This window comes from Oncorhynchus kisutch, linkage group LG5 (assembly GCF_002021735.2).
Source record: "Oncorhynchus kisutch isolate 150728-3 linkage group LG5, Okis_V2, whole genome shotgun sequence".
In the NCBI taxonomy this organism is placed as follows: Eukaryota; Metazoa; Chordata; class Actinopteri; order Salmoniformes; family Salmonidae; genus Oncorhynchus; species Oncorhynchus kisutch.
Genome location: NC_034178.2, coordinates 69,098,860 through 69,118,891, shown reverse-complemented (window position 1 = coordinate 69,118,891; position 20,032 = coordinate 69,098,860). Strand labels below are relative to the sequence as shown.

Sequence of the window (20,032 nt, the reverse complement as noted above, 5' to 3'; positions counted from 1 at the left end):
AGTACAGCCTGGCCTGTCTACTGTTGCTATAGTACAGCCTGGCCTGTCTACTGTTGTTATAGTACAGCCTGGCCTGTCTACTGTTGTTATAGTACAGCCTGGCCTGTCTACTGTTGCTATAGTACAGCCTGGCCTGTCTACTGTTGTTATAGTACAGCCTGGCCTGTCTACTGTTGTTATAGTACAGCCTGGCCTGTCTACTGTTGCTATAGTACAGCCTGGCCTGTCTACTGTTGCTATAGTACAGCCTGGCCTGTCTACTGTTATTATAGTACAGCCTGGCCTGTCTACTGTTATTATAGTACAGCCTGGTCTGTCTACTGTTGCTATAGTACAGCCTGGTCTGTCTACTGTTGTTATAGTACAGCCTGGCCTGTCTACTGTTGTTATAGTACAGCCTGGCCTGTCTACTGTTGCTATAGTACAGCCTGGCCTGTCTACTGTTGCTATAGGCATTGGATGGGGGGAAATGTGTGCTCCACACCAGACAGTGCAGGGTAGACTAGATTCTGCAAGTCAACAGGGCCACGAGGCTTGTGCTGCTTTACAGGCTCACTAGTCAGAACAGGTATTCTAAGCTCCGTTTTTTTTCTTCCTCTACAAGCCTTTGGCTGTCCATTTAAAAAGTTGTTGCATTGCTCAAACTCAAAATAACCTTTTTAGTGAGCATATTGAAATCTGTGATAATTGGTAATGCTAATACGCAAAGGACATGTATGTATTCACAGAATGACAAACTATTATAAAACAGGTAAGGCAAATACATTTACGCAATGGTCTAAAATTGTATAAAACGAGTCCGTGTTAGTCTGTCTAAGTTAACCACAGGAGATAAGTGGCAACTTAATTGGGGAGAACGGGCTCATGGTAATGACTGGAGCGGAGTCAGTGGAATGGTATCATGTACATTAAACACATGGTTTCCATGGTTTCCATGTCTTTGATGCCATTCCTGTTGCTCCGTTCCACTCATTATTATGAGACGTTATGGTCTTAACCAGGACATAGTGAATGTTAAACTGGGCAGCTCGCGGCTGGGTTTCCCTTTGTAGTCCGTGATAGTTTGCAAGCCCTGCCACATCCGATGAGCATAGTAGGATTCGATCTTAGTCCTGTATTGACACATTGCCTGTTTGATTGTTCGTCTGAGGTCGTTGTGAGATTTCTTATAAGCATCCAGATTAGTGTCCAGCTCCTTGAAAGCGGCAGCTCTAAACTTTAGATCAGTGCGGATGTTGCCTGTGGCTTCTGGTTTGGGTGTGTACTGAATGTACAGTCACTGTGGGGTCAATGTCATCGATGCACTTATTAATGAAGCCGGTGACTGATGTGGTAAACTCCTCAATTTTATCGAATGAATCACGGAACATATTCCAGTCTATTGAGCGTGTTACTGGTACTTCCTGTTTTAGTTTTTGCTTGTACGCAGGAATCAGGAGAATAGAGTTATGGTCAGATTTGCCAAAGGGAGGGCGAGGGAGAGCCTTTTTTAAAGTTATTCAAGTATAAATTACCAAATTTACCATAGATTACCTGTTAATTACCAAATTGACAGAAGATTCTGGTAAGGTTGGTAAATTAGCGGTATCGACAAGACTCAAAGACAGTACTCTGAATAGATCTTTCCCTCTTCCTCCCTCAGTAGCAGACGAGAAGAAGAAGGATGGAGAGACGGAGAATGATTTGAGTGACACCGAGGACATATCAGACATGACAGACTCTCAGAAGACCAACAAGCTGTCAGAGATCTACTCCACCACCATACCCAGTGTGGACTCTGCCATGGAGTCCTGGGACGGATCTGGCATCGACGCCGGCTACGGAAGCCAAGGTAAAGACTAGTGGTAGACATGGTGAAATCTGTGGTAGGGTTATGGTTAGGGCCAGGGTTGAAGCTAGGATTAGTGGTAGACTTATACATGGTGTTATAACGTAGTCCTGGGATGGCTCAGGAATTTACACTGGCTACGGCAGCCAAGGTGAGACCAGTGTTAGACCTATACAGGATGTCTATAGGGAGACCAGTGGTAGACCTATACAGGATGTCTATAGGGAGACCAGTGGTACAGTAGACCTATACAGGATGTCTATAGGGAGACCAGTGGTAGACCTATACAGGATGTCTATAGGGAGACCAGTGGTAGACCTATACAGGATGTCTATAGGGAGACCAGTGGTAGACCTATACAGAATGTCTATAGGGAGACCAGTGGTACAGTAGACCTATACAGGATGTCTATAGGGAGACCAGTGGTACAGTAGACCTATACAGGATGTCTATAAGTTGACCAGTGGTACAGTAGACCTATACAGGATGTCTATAGGGAGACCAGTGGTACAGTAGACCTATACAGGATGTCTATAGGGAGACCAGTGGTAGACCTATACAGGATGTCTATAGGGAGACCAGTGGTAGACCTATACAGGATGTCTATAGGGAGACCAGTGGTACAGTAGACCTATACAGGATGTTTCCTGATACAGTTTGAAAAATAGAAATATAGTTGTTTTATTATACCCTATCCACCTCTTTCTGGTCCTTTCTGGTCCTTCCATTTGTTGTCTCTTTTGTGTAGAGCATGTTGTCTCTCTCTCTCTCTTTCTATGTTGTGTCTATCTAATTCTCTTATCGCCCATCTCCCTCCCTCCTCTGCAGGAACCTACATCCACCAGGCAGCAGGCATCGCCCTGCATCCCCATGAGTGGAGGAGTGCTAAGCAGAGGAACAGCCCCCCACCCCCGGGCCGCCGCAGTAAGAACTACCCTTTCAGTGACGGGGGCTTCAGTGAAGACGACTGGGACAAACCGTCAGGGTAATAAGACTCACTGTGGAGCCCCCCCCGTATGGTGTACATTTTAGGACATCTTCAAGCCTCACATCTCACCCCTCGTTGCATACTATACTCACTATGGACACTGTAAAGTGTGTAGGTGATATGCACATCTCATATAAGCATTCAGGGTAAGACTCACTTTGGACTGGAGACCTCATGGTAGTAGCAGGTCCAACTAGTGTTGGAAATTTCTGGTACGTTTCCCCCAAATTCCTACGTTTTCCAGATATCTTGGTTGGAAGATTCCTGGAATCAGGAAGCAATAAGTAGAACATTAACAATCCTCCAATCAGGATTTCTAGAAAACCTGGGAATTCTTGGAAAACAATGGAAGAACCCGTGACTGTATCTACCTAGTCTTTCTAGGTTGAAACAATGGTAGGCCCCAAAACAGAATCCGGTCTTTCTAGGTTGAAACAATAGTAGGCCCCAAAACAGAATCCGGTCTTTCTAGGTTGAAACAATGGTAGGCCCCAAAACAGAATCCGGTCTTTCTAGGTTGAAACAATGGTAGGTCCCAAAACAGAATCCGGTCTTTCTAGGTTGAAACAATGGTAGGCCCCATAACAGAATCCGGTCTTTCTAGGTTGAAACAATGGTAGGCCCCATAACAGAATCCGGTCTTTCTAGGTTGAAACAATGGTAGGCCACAAAACAGTATCTGGTCTTTCTAGGTTGAAACAATGGTAGGCCCCAAAACAGTATCTGGTCTTTCTAGGTTGAAACAATGGTAGGCCCCAAAACAGTATCTGGTCTTTCTAGGTTGAAACAATGGTAGGCCCCAAAAGAGTATCTGGTCTTTCTAGGTTGAAACAATGGTAGGCCCCAAAACAGTATCTGGTCTTTCTAGGTTGAAACAATGGTAGGCCCCAAAAGAGTATCTGGTCTTTCTAGGTTGAAACAATGGTTGGCCCCAAAACAGTATCCGGTCTTTCTAGGTTGAAACAATGGTAGGCCCCAAAACAGTATCCGGTCTTTCTAGGTTGAAACAATGGTAGGCCCCATAACAGAATCCGGTCTTTCTAGGTTGAAACAATGGTAGGCCCCAAAAGAGTATCTGGTCTTTCTAGGTTGAAACAATGGTTGGCCCCAAACAGTATCCGGTCTTTCTAGGTTGAAACAATGGTAGGCCCCATAACAGAATCCGGTCTTTCTAGGTTGAAACAATGGTAGGCCCCAAAAGAGTATCTGGTCTTTCTAGGTTGGGAAACCCAATGACTACCAGTTCTTTACAGGTAGCAACAATGGAAGGCTGATGACAGTATCCCATATTTGCAGGTTGCAGGGTTTTTGTAGATAGTACACAAAGTACTGTGCAACTGTAACGGACTGGGTGTAGTGGGTGAGAAGGCAGGCGCAGGAAGCAGAGAGTTCAGGGTAGCGCTATCTTTTATGCACAAAACGGCAAACATAAGCCAACCCCACGAAACACGGGGCGGGGCGCACAACAAAACAAATGCCCCAAACACGGGGACTTAAACTGTCCAGCAAACCCCACGAAATGGCAAACACTTAACCCACAGACGTGCACACAATTACACAAAACAATCCCCCACAAAGAGCAGGCGGGTCTACTGGTAAATAAAGCCCGACTAATCAGCCTAAAACACAAACAGGCGAAACCAATAAACAGAAAGGGGAAAAAAGGATCAGTGGCAGCTAGTAGGCCGGTGACAACGACCGCCGAGCGCCACCCAAACAGGAAGGGGAGCCACCTTCGGTTGGAGTCGTGACAGCAACCCTCATGACAGCACAGCCGTTAAATTCTGATGAAGGCTGTCGAAACTTTGGTATTTCTGAAATGTAGCTTATTGATTCTGAGCCACGATAGCTTTTCTTCTCTATTTGCCTCTACACTCCTAGAAAAAAAGGGCTCCAAAAGGGTTCTTTGGCTGTCCCCATAGAATAACCCTTTTTGGTTCTTCTGTGGAAAGGGTTCTACATGGAACCCAAAAGGGTTCTTTAAAGGGTTATGCTATGGGGGCAGCCAAAGAGGTTTTAGATAGCACCTTTTTTTCTAATAGTGTAGCTGTGTGGCCTCAGAGCTGCTTGTGATTACGCCATCACTAAAGATCTGAGTGTCATGAACTGTCCCTGCCACTTAGGGTCATTTACCTGTCCAATATGATGCCTCTGATTCAGTGGTACGTTACATAGAATGACATAATGATCACCGTGCGATGTGGGCTTCAATGAAGATGACTGGGACACACATTCAGGGTAAGACTCACTGTGAGACAGACTCTCACTCAGAGATATCACTGAGACCCACAGACTCTTGTCTCTTGACATGTCTTAATACCCCATAACAGTACCAGGCATTTTGCAGGTTGCAAAAATGAACTACTCATAGTCATGAACTCAGAAGGCCTTAGACTAGGTGCTTCATGTTAGTCCACAAAGTCCTGTTCAACCTTCATGACATCAAACCCACCTAAGGCTGGACTCACAGATAGAGCTGCAAAAAAGTCACGTCATTGTTTCTAGACCGCTAAATCATGGGGGGAGTGGTCTGCCTGAGATTGTATTTTGCCTCTAGTTGTGTGCTCAAGGCCTCAGAGCTGCTTGTGACGTCATTATCACTAAGTCACTAGTGGAGCGGGTAATGTATGAGTGTATCAGCCTCCTCTTAGCACCTCCTCTAAGGCTCTGACCCCATGTCTACTCTACCATCCAGGCTGTATCACAACCGGCTGTGATTGGGAGTCCCATAGGGCGGCACACAATTGGCCCAGCATCGTCCGGGTTTTCCCGGTGTAGGCTGTCATTGTAAATAAGAATTTGTTCTTAACTGACTTGCCTAGTTATATAAAGGTTCAATTTCAAAACCTTAAAACATTTTTAAAAATTAACTGCTCTTCAACTATCACATGATGTCTCTGATGCAGGGTTACACAACATGGAGAGACTTACCATAGGTTGATGTTCCTACCTATAGACTATAGAATTACCAGAGCATAGGTTGATGTTCCCACCTATAGACTATAGAATTACCAGAGCATAGGTTGATGTTCCCACCTATAGACTATAGTATTACCGGAGCATAGGTTGATGTTCCTACCTATAGACTATAGAATTACCAGAGCATAAGGTTAATGTTCCCAACTATAGACTATAGAATTACCAGAGCATAAGGTTGATGTTCCTACCTATAGCCTATAGAATTACCAGAGCACAAGGTTGATGTTCCTACCTATAGACTATAGAATTACCAGAGCATAAGGTTGATGTTCCTACCTATAGACTATAGAATTACCAGAGCATAAGGTTAATGTTCCCAACTATAGACCATAGAATTACCAGAGCATAGGTTAATGTTCCCACCTATAGACTGTAGAATCACCAGAGCATAGGTTAATGTTCCCACCTATAGACGATAGATTTACCAGAGCATAAGGTTAATGTTCCCAACTATAGACTATAGAATTACCAGAGCATAAGGTTAATGTTCCCAACTATAGACTATAGAATTACCAGAGCATAGGTTGATGTTCCTACCTATAGACTATAGAATTACCAGAGCATAAGGTTAATGTTCCCACCTATAGACTATAGAATTACCAGAGCATAAGGTTAATGTTCCCAACTATAGACTATAGAATTACCAGAGCATAAGGTTAATGTTCCCAACTATAGACTATAGAATTACCAGAGCATAAGGTTAATGTTCCCAACTATAGACTATAGAATTACCAGAGCATAAGGTTAATGTTCCCACCTATAGACTATAGAATTACCAGAGCATAAGGTTAATGTTCCCAACTATAGACTATAGAATTACCAGAGCATAAGATTAATGTTCCCACCTATAGACTATAGAATTACCAGAGCATAAGGTTAATGTTCCCAACTATAGACTATAGAATTACCAGAGCATAAGGTTAATGTTCCCAACTATAGACTATAGAATTACCAGAGCATAAGGTTAATGTTCCCAACTATAGACTATAGAATTACCAGAGCATAAGGTTAATGTTCCCAACTATAGACTATAGAATTACCAGAGCATAAGGTTAATGTTCCCACCTATAGACTATAGAATTACCAGAGCATAAGATTAATGTTCCCACCTATAGACTATAGAATTACCAGAGCATAAGGTTAATGTTCCCAACTATAGACTATAGAATTACCAGAGCATAAGGTTAATGTTCCCAACTATAGACTATAGAATTACCAGAGCATAAGGTTAATGTTCCCAACTATAGACTATAGAATTACCAGAGCATAAGGTTAATGTTCCCAACTATAGACTATAGAATTACCAGAGCATAAGGTTAATGTTCCCACCTATAGACTATAGAATTACCAGAGCATAAGGTTAATGTTCCCAACTATAGACTATAGAATTACCAGAGCATAAGATTAATGTTCCCACCTATAGACTATAGAATTACCAAAGCATAAGGTTAATGTTCCCACCTATAGACTATAGAATTACCAGAGCATAAGGTTAATGTTCCCACCACAGGCGGGCCAGTGGCAAGACTGGCTCAAAGTGATGATGGGAACAAAATAAATGGAATGATATCCAACATATCAACCAACTGGTTTCCATGTGTTTGATGCCATTCCATTCACCCCATTCCAGCCATTATTATGAGCTGTCCTCCCCTCAGCAGCCTCCTGTGGTTCCCACCTATACTCCCCCATCCTGCTTCTCCAGTGCCTGGACCTGTAACTGCCAGTTAGCATTCTCCAACTGCTCTTCAACTGCACTCCAACTGCTGTCCAACTGCTGTCCAACTGCTCTCCAACTGCTGTCCAACTGCTGTCCAACTGCTGTCCAACTGCTCTCCAACTGCTGTTCAACTGCTGTCCAACTGCTGTTCAACTGCTCTCCAACTGCTCTCCAACTGCTGTTCAACTGCTGTCCAACTGCTCTCCAACTGTTGTTCAACTGCTGTTCAACTGCTCTCCAACTGCTGTTCAACTGCTGTTCAACTGCTCTCCAACTGCTCTCCAACTGCTGTTCAACTGCTCTCCAACTGCTCTCCAACTGCTCTCCAACTGCTGTTCAACTGCTGTTCAACTGCTGTTCAACTGCTGTTCAACTGCTCTCCAACTGCTCTCCAACTGCTCTCCAACTGCTCTCCAACTGCTCTCCAACTGCTTTCCAACTGCTCTCCAACTGCTGTTCAACTACTCTCCAACTGCTCTCCAACTGCTGTTCAACTGTCACACATGATGCCTGTGATTCAGTCAGTGTTATATAATATGTTGTTGAATGAAATAACCCTCATGTCTTGATAAACTCCCTGGACAGGACACTAGTCTATCTCCTGTTTCTGTAGCATGAGGCAGCTTGATACACTCACTTGACACAGTGACACTAGCCTACCAAACGAGCTAAATCACGTCTAAGCTCTCCCTCGCCCTCCATTTGGTAAATCCAACCACAAGTCTATCCTCCTGATTCTTGCTTACAATGCAAAAATTAAAGCAGGAAGCACCAGTGACTCGGTCTATAAAGAAGTGGTCAGATGAAGCAGATGCTAAACTACAGGACTGGAACATGTTCCAGGATTCTTCCGATGGCTTTGAGGAGTACATCACATCAGTCACTGGCTTTACCTTTTTTTTTTACCCCTTTTTCTCCCCAATTTCATGGTTTCCAATTGTTTTTAGTAGCTACTATCTTGTCTCATCGCTACAACTCCCATACAGGCTCGGGAGAGACGAAGGTTGAAAGTCATGCGTCCTCCGATACACAACCCAACCAAGCCGCACTGCTTCATCACACAGCAGGCATCCAACCCGGAAGCCAGCCGCACCAATATATCGGAGGAAACACCGTGCACCTGGCAACCTTGGTTAGCACGCACTGCGCCCGGCCCGCCACAGGAGTCGCTGGTGCGCGATGAGACAAGGATATCCCTACCGACGCTAGGCCAACGCCCTTAAACACTGCACCACCCGGGAGGCCCAGTCACTGGCTTTATCAATAAGTGCATTGAGGACTTCGTCCCCACAGTGTTTGTACGTACATACCCCAACCAGAAGCCATGGATTACAGGCAACATTCGCACTAATCTAAAGGGTAGAGCTGCCACTTTCAAGGTGCGGGACTCTAACCCGAAAGCTTACAAGAAATCCTGCTATGCCCTGCGATGAACCATCAAACAGGCAAAGCGTCAATACAGGGCTAAGATTGAATCATACTACACCAGCTATTATGTGGCAGATCTTGCAAACTACTATAGACTACAAAGGAACACAGCCGCAAGCTGCCCAGTGACACAAGCCTTCCAGACGAGCTAAATCACTTCTATGATCGCTTCGAGGCAAGCAACACTGAGGCATGCATGAGAGCATCAGCTGTTCCGGATGACTGTGTGATCACGCTCTCCGTAGCCGACGTGAGTAAGACCTTTAAACAGGTCAACCTACACAAGGCTGCGGAGCCAGACGAATTACCGGGACGTGTGCTCCAGGCAAGTGCTGACCAACTGGCAGGTGTCTTCATTGACATTTTCAACATGTCCCTGATTAAGTCTATAATACCAACATGTTTCAAGCAGACCACCATAGTCCCTGTGTCCAAGAACACAAAGGCAACCAGCCTAAATGACTACAGACCTGTAGCACTCACGTCCGTAGCCATGAAGTGCTTTGAAAGGTTGGTAATGGCTCACATCAACACCATTATCCCAGCAACCCTAGACCCACCCAAATTTGCATACCGCCCAAACAGATCCACAGATGATACAATCTCTATTGCACTCCACACTGCCCTTTCCCACCTGGACAAAAGGAACACTTATGTGAGAATGCTATTCATTGACAACAGCTCAGCGTTCAACACCATAGTGCTCTCAAAGCTCATCACTAAGCTAAGGATCCTGGGACTAAACACCTCCCTCTGCAACTGGATCCTGGACTTCCTGACGGGCCGCCCCCAGGTGGTGAGGGTAGGTAGCAACACATCTGCTATGCTGATCCTCAAAACTGGAGCTCCGCAGGAGTGCATGCTCGGTCCCCTCCTGTACTCCCTGTTCACCCACAACTGCATGGCCAGGTACGACTCCAACACCATCATTAAGTTTGCAGACGACACAACAGTGCTAGGCCTGATCACCGACAACGATGAGACAGCCTACAGGGAGGAGGTCAGAGACCTGGCCAAGTGGTGCCAGGACAACAACCTATCCCTCAACGTAACTAAGACTAAGGATAAGATTGTGGACTACAGGAAAAGGAGGACCAGGCACGCCCCCATTCTCATCAAAGGGGCTTTAGTGGAGCAGGTTGAGACCGTGTCCACATCAACAACAAACTAGAATGGTTCAAACACACCAAGACAGTCGTGAAGAGGGCACGACAAAGCCTATTCCCCCCCAGGAAACTAAATAGATTTGGCATGGGTCCTGAGATCCTCAAAAGGTTCTACAGCTGCAACATCGAGAGCATGGTTGCTTCACTGCCTGTTATGGCAATTGCTCGGCCTCTGACCGCAAGGCACTTCAGAGGGTAGTGTGTACAGCCCAGTACATCACTGGGGCTAAGCTACCTGTCATCCAGGACCTATACACCAGGCGGTGTCCAAGGAAGGCCCTAGAAATGGTCATAGACTGTTCTCTCTACTACCGCTTGGCACTATTGGTTAGAGCCTGTAAGTAAACATTTCACTGTAAGGTCTACAGTCGTGGCCAAAAGTTTTGAGAATGACACAAATATTAATTTTCACAAAGTTTGCTGCCTCAGTTTGTATGATGGCAATTTGTATATACACCAGAATGTTATGAAGAGTGATCAGATGAATTGCAATTAATTGTAAAGTCCCTATTTGCCATGCAAATTAACTGAATCAACCCAAAAAATGTTCACTGCTTTTCAGCCTGCCACAAAAGGACTAGCTGACATCATGTCAGTGATTCTCCCGTTAACACAGGTTTGAGTGTTGACGAGGACAAGGCTGGAGATCACTCTGTCATGCTGATTGAGTTCGAATAACAGACTGGAAGCTTCAAAAGGAGGGTGGTGCTTGGAATCATTGTTCTTCCTCTGTCAACCATGGTTACCTGCAAGGAAACACTTGCCATCATCATAGCTTTGCAAAAAAAGGGCTTCACAGGCAAGGATATTGCTGCCAGTAAGATTGCGCCTAAATCAACCATTTATCGGATCATCAAGGAGAGCAGTTCAATTGTTGTTGAAGAAGGCTTCAGGGCGCCCAAGAAAGTCCAGCAAGCACCAGCACCACCTAAAGTTGATTCAGCTGCGGTATCGGGGCACCACCAGTACAGAGCTTGCTCAGGAATGGCAGCAGGCAGGTGTGAGTGCATCTGCACACACAGTGAGGCGAAGACTTTTGGAGGATGGCCTGGTGTCAAGAAGGGCAGAAAAGAAGCCAATTCTCTACAGGAAAAACATCAGGGACAGACTGATATTCTGCAAAAGGTACAGGGATTGGACTGCTGAGGACTGGGTTAAAGTAATTTTCTCTGATGAATCCCCTTTCCGATTGTTTGGGGCATCCGGAAAAAAGCTTGTCCGGAGAAGACAAGGTGAGCGCTACCATCAGTCCTGTGTCATGCCAACAGTAAAGCATCCTGAGACCATTCATGTCTCAGCGGTTGCTTCTCAGCCAATGGAGTGGGCTCACTCACAATTTTGCCTAAGAACACAGCCATGAATAAAGAATGGTACTAACACATCCTCCGAGAGCAACTTCTCCCAACCATCCAGGAACAGTTTGGTGACGAACAATGCCTTTTCCAGCATGATGGAGCACCTTGCCATAAGGCTAAAGTGATAACTAAGTGGCTCGGGGAACAAAACATCGATATTTTGGATCCATGGCCAGGAAACTCCCCAGACCTTAATCCCATTGAGAACTTGTGGTCAACCCTCAAGAAGCAGACAAACAAAAACCCACAAATTATGACAAACTCCAAGCATTGATTATGCAAGAATGGGCTGCCATCTGTCAGGATGTGGTCCAGAAGTTAATTGACAGCATGCCAGGGTGGATTGCAGAGGTCTTGGAAAAGAAGGGTCAACGCTGCAAATATTGAGTCTTTACATCAACATCATGTAATTGTCAATAAAAGCCTTTGACACTTATGAAATGCTTGTAATTATACTTCAGTATTCCATGCCAAAAATATCTAAAGACACTGAAGCAGCAAACTTTGTGGAAAGTAATATTTGTGTCATTCTCAAAACTTTTGGCCACGACTGTACACCTGTTGTATTTGGCGCATGTGACAAATCAACTTTGATTTGATTTGACAGGACATGAGTCTATCTCCTGTTTCTGTAGTGTGAGGCAGTTTGAAACACTCCCTGGACAGAAACACTCCCTGGACAGGACACTAGTCTATCTCCTGTTTCTATAGTGTGAGGCAGTTTGAAACACTCCATGGACAGGACACTAGTCTATCTCCTGTTTCTGTAGTGTGAGGCAGTTTGATACACTCCCTGGACAGGACACTAGTCTATCTCCTGTTTCTATAGCATGAGGCAGTTTGATACACTCCCTGGACAGGACACTAGTCTATCTCCTGTTTCTGTAGCGTGAGGCAGTTTGAAACACTCCCTGGACAGGACACTAGTCTATCTCCTGTTTATATAGTGTGAGGCAGCTTGATACATTCCCTTGAGATGACACTCGTCTATCGCAGGCCCATTCCCCCAATCTGTCCTGTTTTAATGCTGAGTGCCAAGCAAAGTCTTTGGTCTGACATGGCCAGGGGGTCGAACTCCCAATCTCAGGGCGGATACTCTAATCACAAGGCCACTGAGTTGGTCCTGCTTCAACTGTATACTATAATAATAATAATAGGCTTTGTAAAATGCTGTGATGTATTATGCTATTCTTGTAGAACCAGGAAGAGAACGAGGAGGAGGAACTAATGGCTCCATTATCCAACACGTTTCAGTCCTGCTGTCTTAAATCCAATTTACACTACAGCCACAGCTTGGCTTCTGGTAATAACCAGCATCAACCCACTTAGCAGCTACCATATAGAAGATTTATATCAGCTATTAGAATACATCGATGTCATTAAAACATACAAAAATTGTAAAGATTGAAAGCCTGTCTTTATTTTTTTTATTTGTTTCACGTACCTCTTTCACGTGTCAACTCTCTGTCTCTGTCTGTCTCTGTTCGTACTCTCTGTCTCTGTCTCAACTCTCTGTCTCTCTCTGTCTCTGTCTCAACTCTCTGTCTCTGTCTCAACTCTCTGTCTCTGTCTGTCTCTGTTCGTACTCTCTGTCTCTGTCTGTCTCTGTTCGTACTCTCTGTCTCTGTCTCAACTCTCTGTCTCTCTCTGTCTCTGTCTCAACTCTCTGTCTCTGTCTGTCTCTGTTCGTACTCTCTGTCTCAACTCTCTGTCTCTGTCTGTCCCTGTTCGTACTCTCTGTCTCTGTCGCAACTCTCTGTCTCTGTCTGTCTCTGTTCGTACTCTCTGTCTCTGTCTCAACTCTCTGTCTCTCTCTGTCTCTGTCTCAACTCTCTGTCTCTGTCTCAACTCTCTGTCTCTGTCTGTCTCTGTTCGTACTCTCTGTCTCTGTCTGTCTCTGTTCGTACTCTCTGTCTCTGTCTCAACTCTCTGTCTCTCTCTGTCTCTGTCTCAACTCTCTGTCTCTGTCTGTCTCTGTTCGTACTCTCTGTCTCAACTCTCTGTCTCTGTCTGTCCCTGTTCGTACTCTCTGTCTCTGTCGCAACTCTCTGTCTCTGTCTGTCTCTGTTCGTACTCTCTGTCTCTGTCTCAACTCTCTGTCTCTCTCTGTCTCTGTCTCAACTCTCTGTCTCTGTCTGTCTCTGTTTGTACTCTCTGTCTCTGTCTCAACTCTCTGTCTCTGTCTGTCTCTGTTCGTACTCTCTGTCTCTGTCTCAACTCTCTGTCTCTCTCTGTCTCTGTCTCAACTCTCTGTCTCTGTCTCAACTCTCTGTCTCTGTCTGTCTCTGTTCGTACTCTCTGTCTCTGTCTGTCTCTGTTCGTACTCTCTGTCTCTGTCTCAACTCTCTGTCTCTCTCTGTCTCTGTCTCAACTCTCTGTCTCTGTCTGTCTCTGTTCGTACTCTCTGTCTCAACTCTCTGTCTCTGTCTGTCCCTGTTCGTACTCTCTGTCTCTGTCGCAACTCTCTGTCTCTGTCTGTCTCTGTTCGTACTCTCTGTCTCTGTCTCAACTCTCTGTCTCTCTCTGTCTCTGTCTCAACTCTCTGTCTCTGTCTGTCTCTGTTTGTACTCTCTGTCTCTGTCTCAACTCTCTGTCTCTGTCTGTCTCTGTTCGTACTCTCTGTCTCTGTCTCAACTCTCTGTCTCTGTCTCAACTCTCTGTCTCTCTCTGTCTCTGTTCATACTCTCTGTCTCTGTGTCAACACTCTATCTCTGTCTGTCTCTGTTTGTACTCTGTCTCTGTCTCAACTCTCTGTCTTTGTCTCTCTCTTTCTCTCACACTCTCTCTCTCTCTCTCTCTCTCTCTCGGTGTCCCAGTCCCTGTCTCTCTCGCTTTGTTTTTGTCTCTCTCTCTGTTCCCCCCATTCTCTCTCTCTCTCTATTTCTCCCTCATCTCAAGTGTTGTGTCACAATTGTGAATTAGTGCATTCTCCTCCGCCTGTTTATCTCACAGTAGGGCTTCATGAACCATTCTCCTCCGCCTGTTTATCTCACAGTAGGGCTTCATGTACCATTCTCCTCTTCTATATGTTCTTTGCTCAAACAACCCTTAAGCATCGTTCTTTGGTTTCATCATTTGGTCGTTTCTTTTCCCCCTGACCAGCACATTTACATTGACATTTTAGTCATTTAGCAGACTTGTTGCTGTAACATCAGCTGTTGTTGTTGAAGGCCTGTTGGTGAGCTGTGGGAGTTTTGATAGCGTTGTGATGGTCTTTCAGGGCTGCTCAGTTATTGTCGTTCCTGCATTGTCAAAGATACACCAGCCAACCTGACAACAACTTCATAATAAAAAATAAAAAATGTATTTAACTAGGCAAGTCAGTTAAGAACAAATTATTATTTACAATGACGGCCAACCCCGGCCAATCCTGGGCCAATTTTGCACCACCCTACGGGACTACGGGACCAGTCACGGCTGGATGTGATACAACCTGGAATCGAACCAGGGACTATAGTGACACCTCTTGCACTGAGATGAGTGGTACAGTGTTAGACCATGAGGACATGTTCATGTACCGACACGTGTTACATGTTACACGGGTTGTACTTCATGTGTTGTCACAGATACACCAGCCAGCTTCACTGCGGTGCCATCAAATAAAATACAGTTGTATTTGTCACATGCTTTGTAAACAACAGGTGTAGACTTGCAGTGAAATTATGACTTATGGGCCCTTTCTGGCAATGCAGAGAAAAAAAGAGAGAGAAACGGGCCTCCTGAGTGGTGCAGGCACTGCATCGCAGCGGTCTGAGGCACCACTACAGCCTCGGGTTCGATCCCAGGCTGTTGTCATCACCCGTGTATTATCCATGTCCATATTCAGACCCTGAGAAACATAGGATATTACAGTTATTCAGATCACGTTGGTAGGATAGTCTCAAACGGAGCTCATCCAGTTTATTCTCCAGTGATTTTACGTTCACCAATAGATTGGACAGTAGAGGCAAATTATTTCATCGCCGACCGTAGTCTTGTCAGGGAGCCCACTCGTTTGCCTCTCTTGCGCTGTTGCTTTTGAGTCCTTGGTATTAGGGCTTGGTCCAGAATGAGCGGTACATCCACAGCTGCCGACTCGTTGAAGTAGACATCTTCATCCAAATCCAGGTTAGTCATTGCTGTTCTGATGTCCAGAAGCCTGTAAAATGGCAGCTACCCACTGCAGCGCCATCTTCAACAATGAGAACCGCTTCATCTAACATGTCACAAGTGTTCTGTTTCCTTCCTGTCTTGACTGAGATACACCAGCCGGTTCCACGGTGATGACATCATGAATGTACGTACTGCTTCATCTAACATGTAACATTTAACACATGCACTTTCCTGTGTTGTCACAGATACACCAGCCAGCCTCATAGTGACGGCATCATGCTAGACCACGAGGACAGTTTCTGGTGTCAGGCCCTGGAAGACTTGGAGACCTGTGGACAGTCTGAGCTGCTCAGAGAGATAGAGGTATAGCTACAGTAACTGACCTGGGTCAATTAAGACGATCAACTGTCTCCAAACCTTTAAAAACGGAGGAATCTGCCACACACCTGACAAGGAAGATAAGAGACTGAACAAAAGTGGAGAAAATGTCCTGCATACTTAGATCCATGTAAATTCCAAAGGGGAAAAGTTTCTCTGTGATACCAATAAGACCAAAGAGCAGAATTTGACAGTACAGGAAGTGACAGGAATACAGTGGCACACATACTGAACATCCAGTTGTCTATTTGTTATTCCACTCCTGCTGCTGGTGTCCTGTTGTGTTGGGTCGAGCATGGTCACAGTAACATAGAGACATTCTTGGAAAGACTGCATACTAACAAACAATGTATGCTAGTTCTGTCCTTGAACTGTTTTTGTCTTTTGGTGTTCTGTATTATGTCATGTTTCATGTTCTGTGTGAACCCCAGGAAGGGTAGCTGCTGCTTTCACAACAGCTAATGGGGATCCTAATTAAATGCCAAAATACCACAGGAACTATTTAAGCATTAAGGCCCAAGGGGTTTGGTTTATGGCCAATATTCCACGGCTAAAGGCTTTTCTTATGCGCAACGCGTAGTGCCTGGATACAGCCCTTAGCCGTGGTATATTGGCCATATACCACAAACTCCCAAGGTGCCTTATTGCTATTATAAACTGGTTACCGATGTAATTAAAGCAGTAAAAAGAAATGCTTTGTCGTAGCCGTGGTATACGATCTGATATACCACGTCTGTCAGCCAATCAGCATTCAGCGCTCGACCACCCAGTTTATAACAAAAAAACATAGCCTGGATCTGTTTCTGTACATACATTAGGATGTCAATAAAAACACAGGTGGACATCGACAATTTTTAGTTTCTGCTCGCATTTTCAGACCCCAGCTGGAATCTGCTTTGAATGTTAAAGCAGTATAATGTTATTCCTGCATGTTAGTCTACAGTTCCCAGTATAATGTTATTCTGGCATGTTAGTCTACAGTTCCCAGTATAATGTAATTCCAGCATGTTAGTCTACAGTTCCCAGTATAATGTTATTCCAGCATGTTAGTCTACAGTTCCCAGTATAATGTTATTCTGGCATGTTAGTCTACAGTTCCCAGTATAATGTTATTCTGGCATGTTAGTCTACAGTTCCCAGTATAATGTTATTCCAGCATGTTAGTCTACAGTTCCCAGTATAATGTTATTCCAGCATGTTAGTCTACAGTTCCCAGTATAATGTTATTCTGGCATGTTAGTCTACAGTTCCCAGTATAATGTCATTCTGGCATGTTAGTCTACAGTTCCCAGTATAATGTTATTCCTGCATGTTAGTCTACAGTTCCCAGTATAATGTTATTCCAGCATGTTAGTCTACAGTTCCCAGTATAATGTTATTCTGGCATGTTAGTCTACAGTTCCCAGTATAATGTTATTCTGGCATGTTAGTCTACAGTTCCCAGTATAATGTTATTCTGGCATGTTAGTCTACAGTTCCCAGTATAATGTTATTCCTGCATGTTAGTCTACAGTTCCCAGTATAATGTTATTCCAGCATGTTAGTCTACAGTTCCCAGTATAATGTTATTCTGGCATGTTAGTCTACAGTTCCCAGTATAATGTTATTCCAGCATGTTAGTCTACAGTTCCCAGTATAATGTTATTCTGGCATGTTAGTCTACAGTTCCCAGTATAATGTTATTCCAGCATGTTAGTCTACAGTTCCCAGTATAATGTTATTCTGGCATGTTAGTCTACAGTTCCCAGTATAATGTTATTCCAGCATGTTAGTCTACAGTTCCCAGTATAATGTTATTCTGGCATGTTAGTCTACAGTTCCCAGTATAATGTTATTCTGGCATGTTAGTCTACAGTTCCCAGTATAATGTTATTCTGGCATGTTAGTCTACAGTTCCCAGTATAATGTTATTCTGGCATGTTAGTCTACAGTTCCCAGTATAATGTTATTCTGGCATGTTAGTCTACAGTTCCCAGTATAATGTTATTCTGGCATGTTAGTCTACAGTTCCCAGTATAATGTTATTCCTGCATGTTAGTCTACAGTTCCCAGTATAATGTTATTCTGGCATGTTAGTCTACAGTTCCCAGTATAATGTTACTCCAGCATGTTAGTCTACAGTTCCCAGTATAATGTTATTCTGGCATGTTAGTCTACAGTTCCCAGTATAATGTTATTCTGGCATGTTAGTCTACAGTTCCCAGTATAATGTTATTCTGGCATGTTAGTCTACAGTTCCCAGTATAATGTTATTCCAGCATGTTAGTCTACAGTTCCCAGTATAATGTTATTCTGGCATGTTAGTCTACAGTTCCCAGTATAATGTTATTCCTGCATGTTAGTCTACAGTTCCCAGTATAATGTTACTCCAGCATGTTAGTCTACAGTTCCCAGTATAATGTTATTCCTGCATGTTAGTCTACAGTTCCCAGTATAATGTTATTCCTGCATGTTAGTCTACAGTTCCCAGTATAATGTTATTCTGGCATGTTAGTCTACAGTTCCCAGTATAATGTTATTCCTGCATGTTAGTCTACAGTTCCCAGTATAATGTTACTCCAGCATGTTAGTCTACAGTTCCCAGTATAATGTTATTCCTGCATGTTAGTCTACAGTTCCCAGTATAATGTTATTCTGGCATGTTAGTCTACAGTTCCCAGTATAATGTTATTCTGGCATGTTAGTCTACAGTTCCCAGTATAATGTTATTCTGGCATGTTAGTCTACAGTTCCCAGTATAATGTTATTCCAGCATGTTAGTCTACAGTTCCCAGTATAATGTTATTCTGGCATGTTAGTCTACAGTTCCCAGTATAATGTTATTCCTGCATGTTAGTCTACAGTTCCCAGTATAATGTTACTCCAGCATGTTAGTCTACAGTTCCCAGTATAATGTTATTCCTGCATGTTAGTCTACAGTTCCCAGTATAATGTTATTCCTGCATGTTAGTCTACAGTTCCCAGTATAATGTTATTCTGGCATGTTAGTCTACAGTTCCCAGTATAATGTTATTCCTGCATGTTAGTCTACAGTTCCCAGTATAATGTTACTCCAGCATGTTAGTCTACAGTTCCCAGTATAATGTTATTCCTGCATGTTAGTCTACAGTTCCCAGTATAATGTTATTCCTGCATGTTAGTCTACAGTTCCCAGTATAATGTTATTCCTGCATGTTAGTCTACAGTTCCCAGTATAATGTTATTCTGGCATGTTAGTCTACAGTTCCCAGTATAATGTTATTCCTGCATGTTAGTCTACAGTTCCCAGTATAATGTTATTCCTGCATGTTAGTCTACAGTTCCCAGTATAATGTTATTCTGGCATGTTAGTCTACAGTTCCCAGTATAATGTTATTCTGGCATGTTAGTCTACAGTTCCCAGTATAATGTTATTCTGGCATGTTTGTCTACAGTTCCCAGTATAATGTTATTCTGGCATGTTAGTCTACAGTTCCCAGTATAATGTTATTCCTGCATGTTAGTCTACAGTTCCCAGTATAATGTTATTCTGGCATGTTAGTCTACAGTTCCCATACAAATGATATATTTACATACTGGGAATGCGTCCCAAATGACACCTTATTCACTATGTAGTGCACTACTCTTGGCCAGAGACCTATGGACCGTGGTAGTGCTCTAAATTGGCAATAAGGTGTGATTTGTGAAGCATCCTGAGGAACTTTGTGGAGTCCTTGCCAGGTACTGGAGTCTCTGTCTGGAGTGGGTTCTATTTTTATGTCCGTGGAAAACAGAACTTACATGACTTTATTATGTGTTTTAAGACATAGGAGTGGTCAAATGTATTGCTATTTAAGGGGTCAGAGTGTCTTGGCTTTTCTACTCTTCTCTGCTCTACTCTACTCTCTACTCTACTATGCTCTACTCTGTACTCTACTCTAATCTGTACTCTACTCTACTCTGTATTCTAACCTACAATGCTCTTCTCTACTCTGTACTTTACTCTTCTCTGCTCTACTCTCTACTCTACCCTATGCTCTACTCTACTCTACTCTGTACTCTACTCTGCTATGCTCTACCCTATGCTCTACTCTACTCTATACTCTACTCTGTACTCTACTCTTCTCTGCTCTGTACTCT

At 43.9% G+C, this 20,032-nt stretch overlaps 1 protein-coding gene across 1 annotated transcript in view; it reads left to right on the top strand.

The window, feature by feature from the left end:
• The window catches only part of grip2b (glutamate receptor interacting protein 2b), a 223,823-nt gene that overhangs the window by 186,996 nt on the left and 16,795 nt on the right, over positions 1-20,032 (top strand). Inside the window, 3 exon segments of the mRNA XM_031825732.1 lie at positions 1,643-1,831; positions 2,657-2,813; positions 15,802-15,919. Of these exon segments, the coding sequence (XP_031681592.1) occupies positions 1,643-1,831; positions 2,657-2,813; positions 15,802-15,919 (464 nt within the window).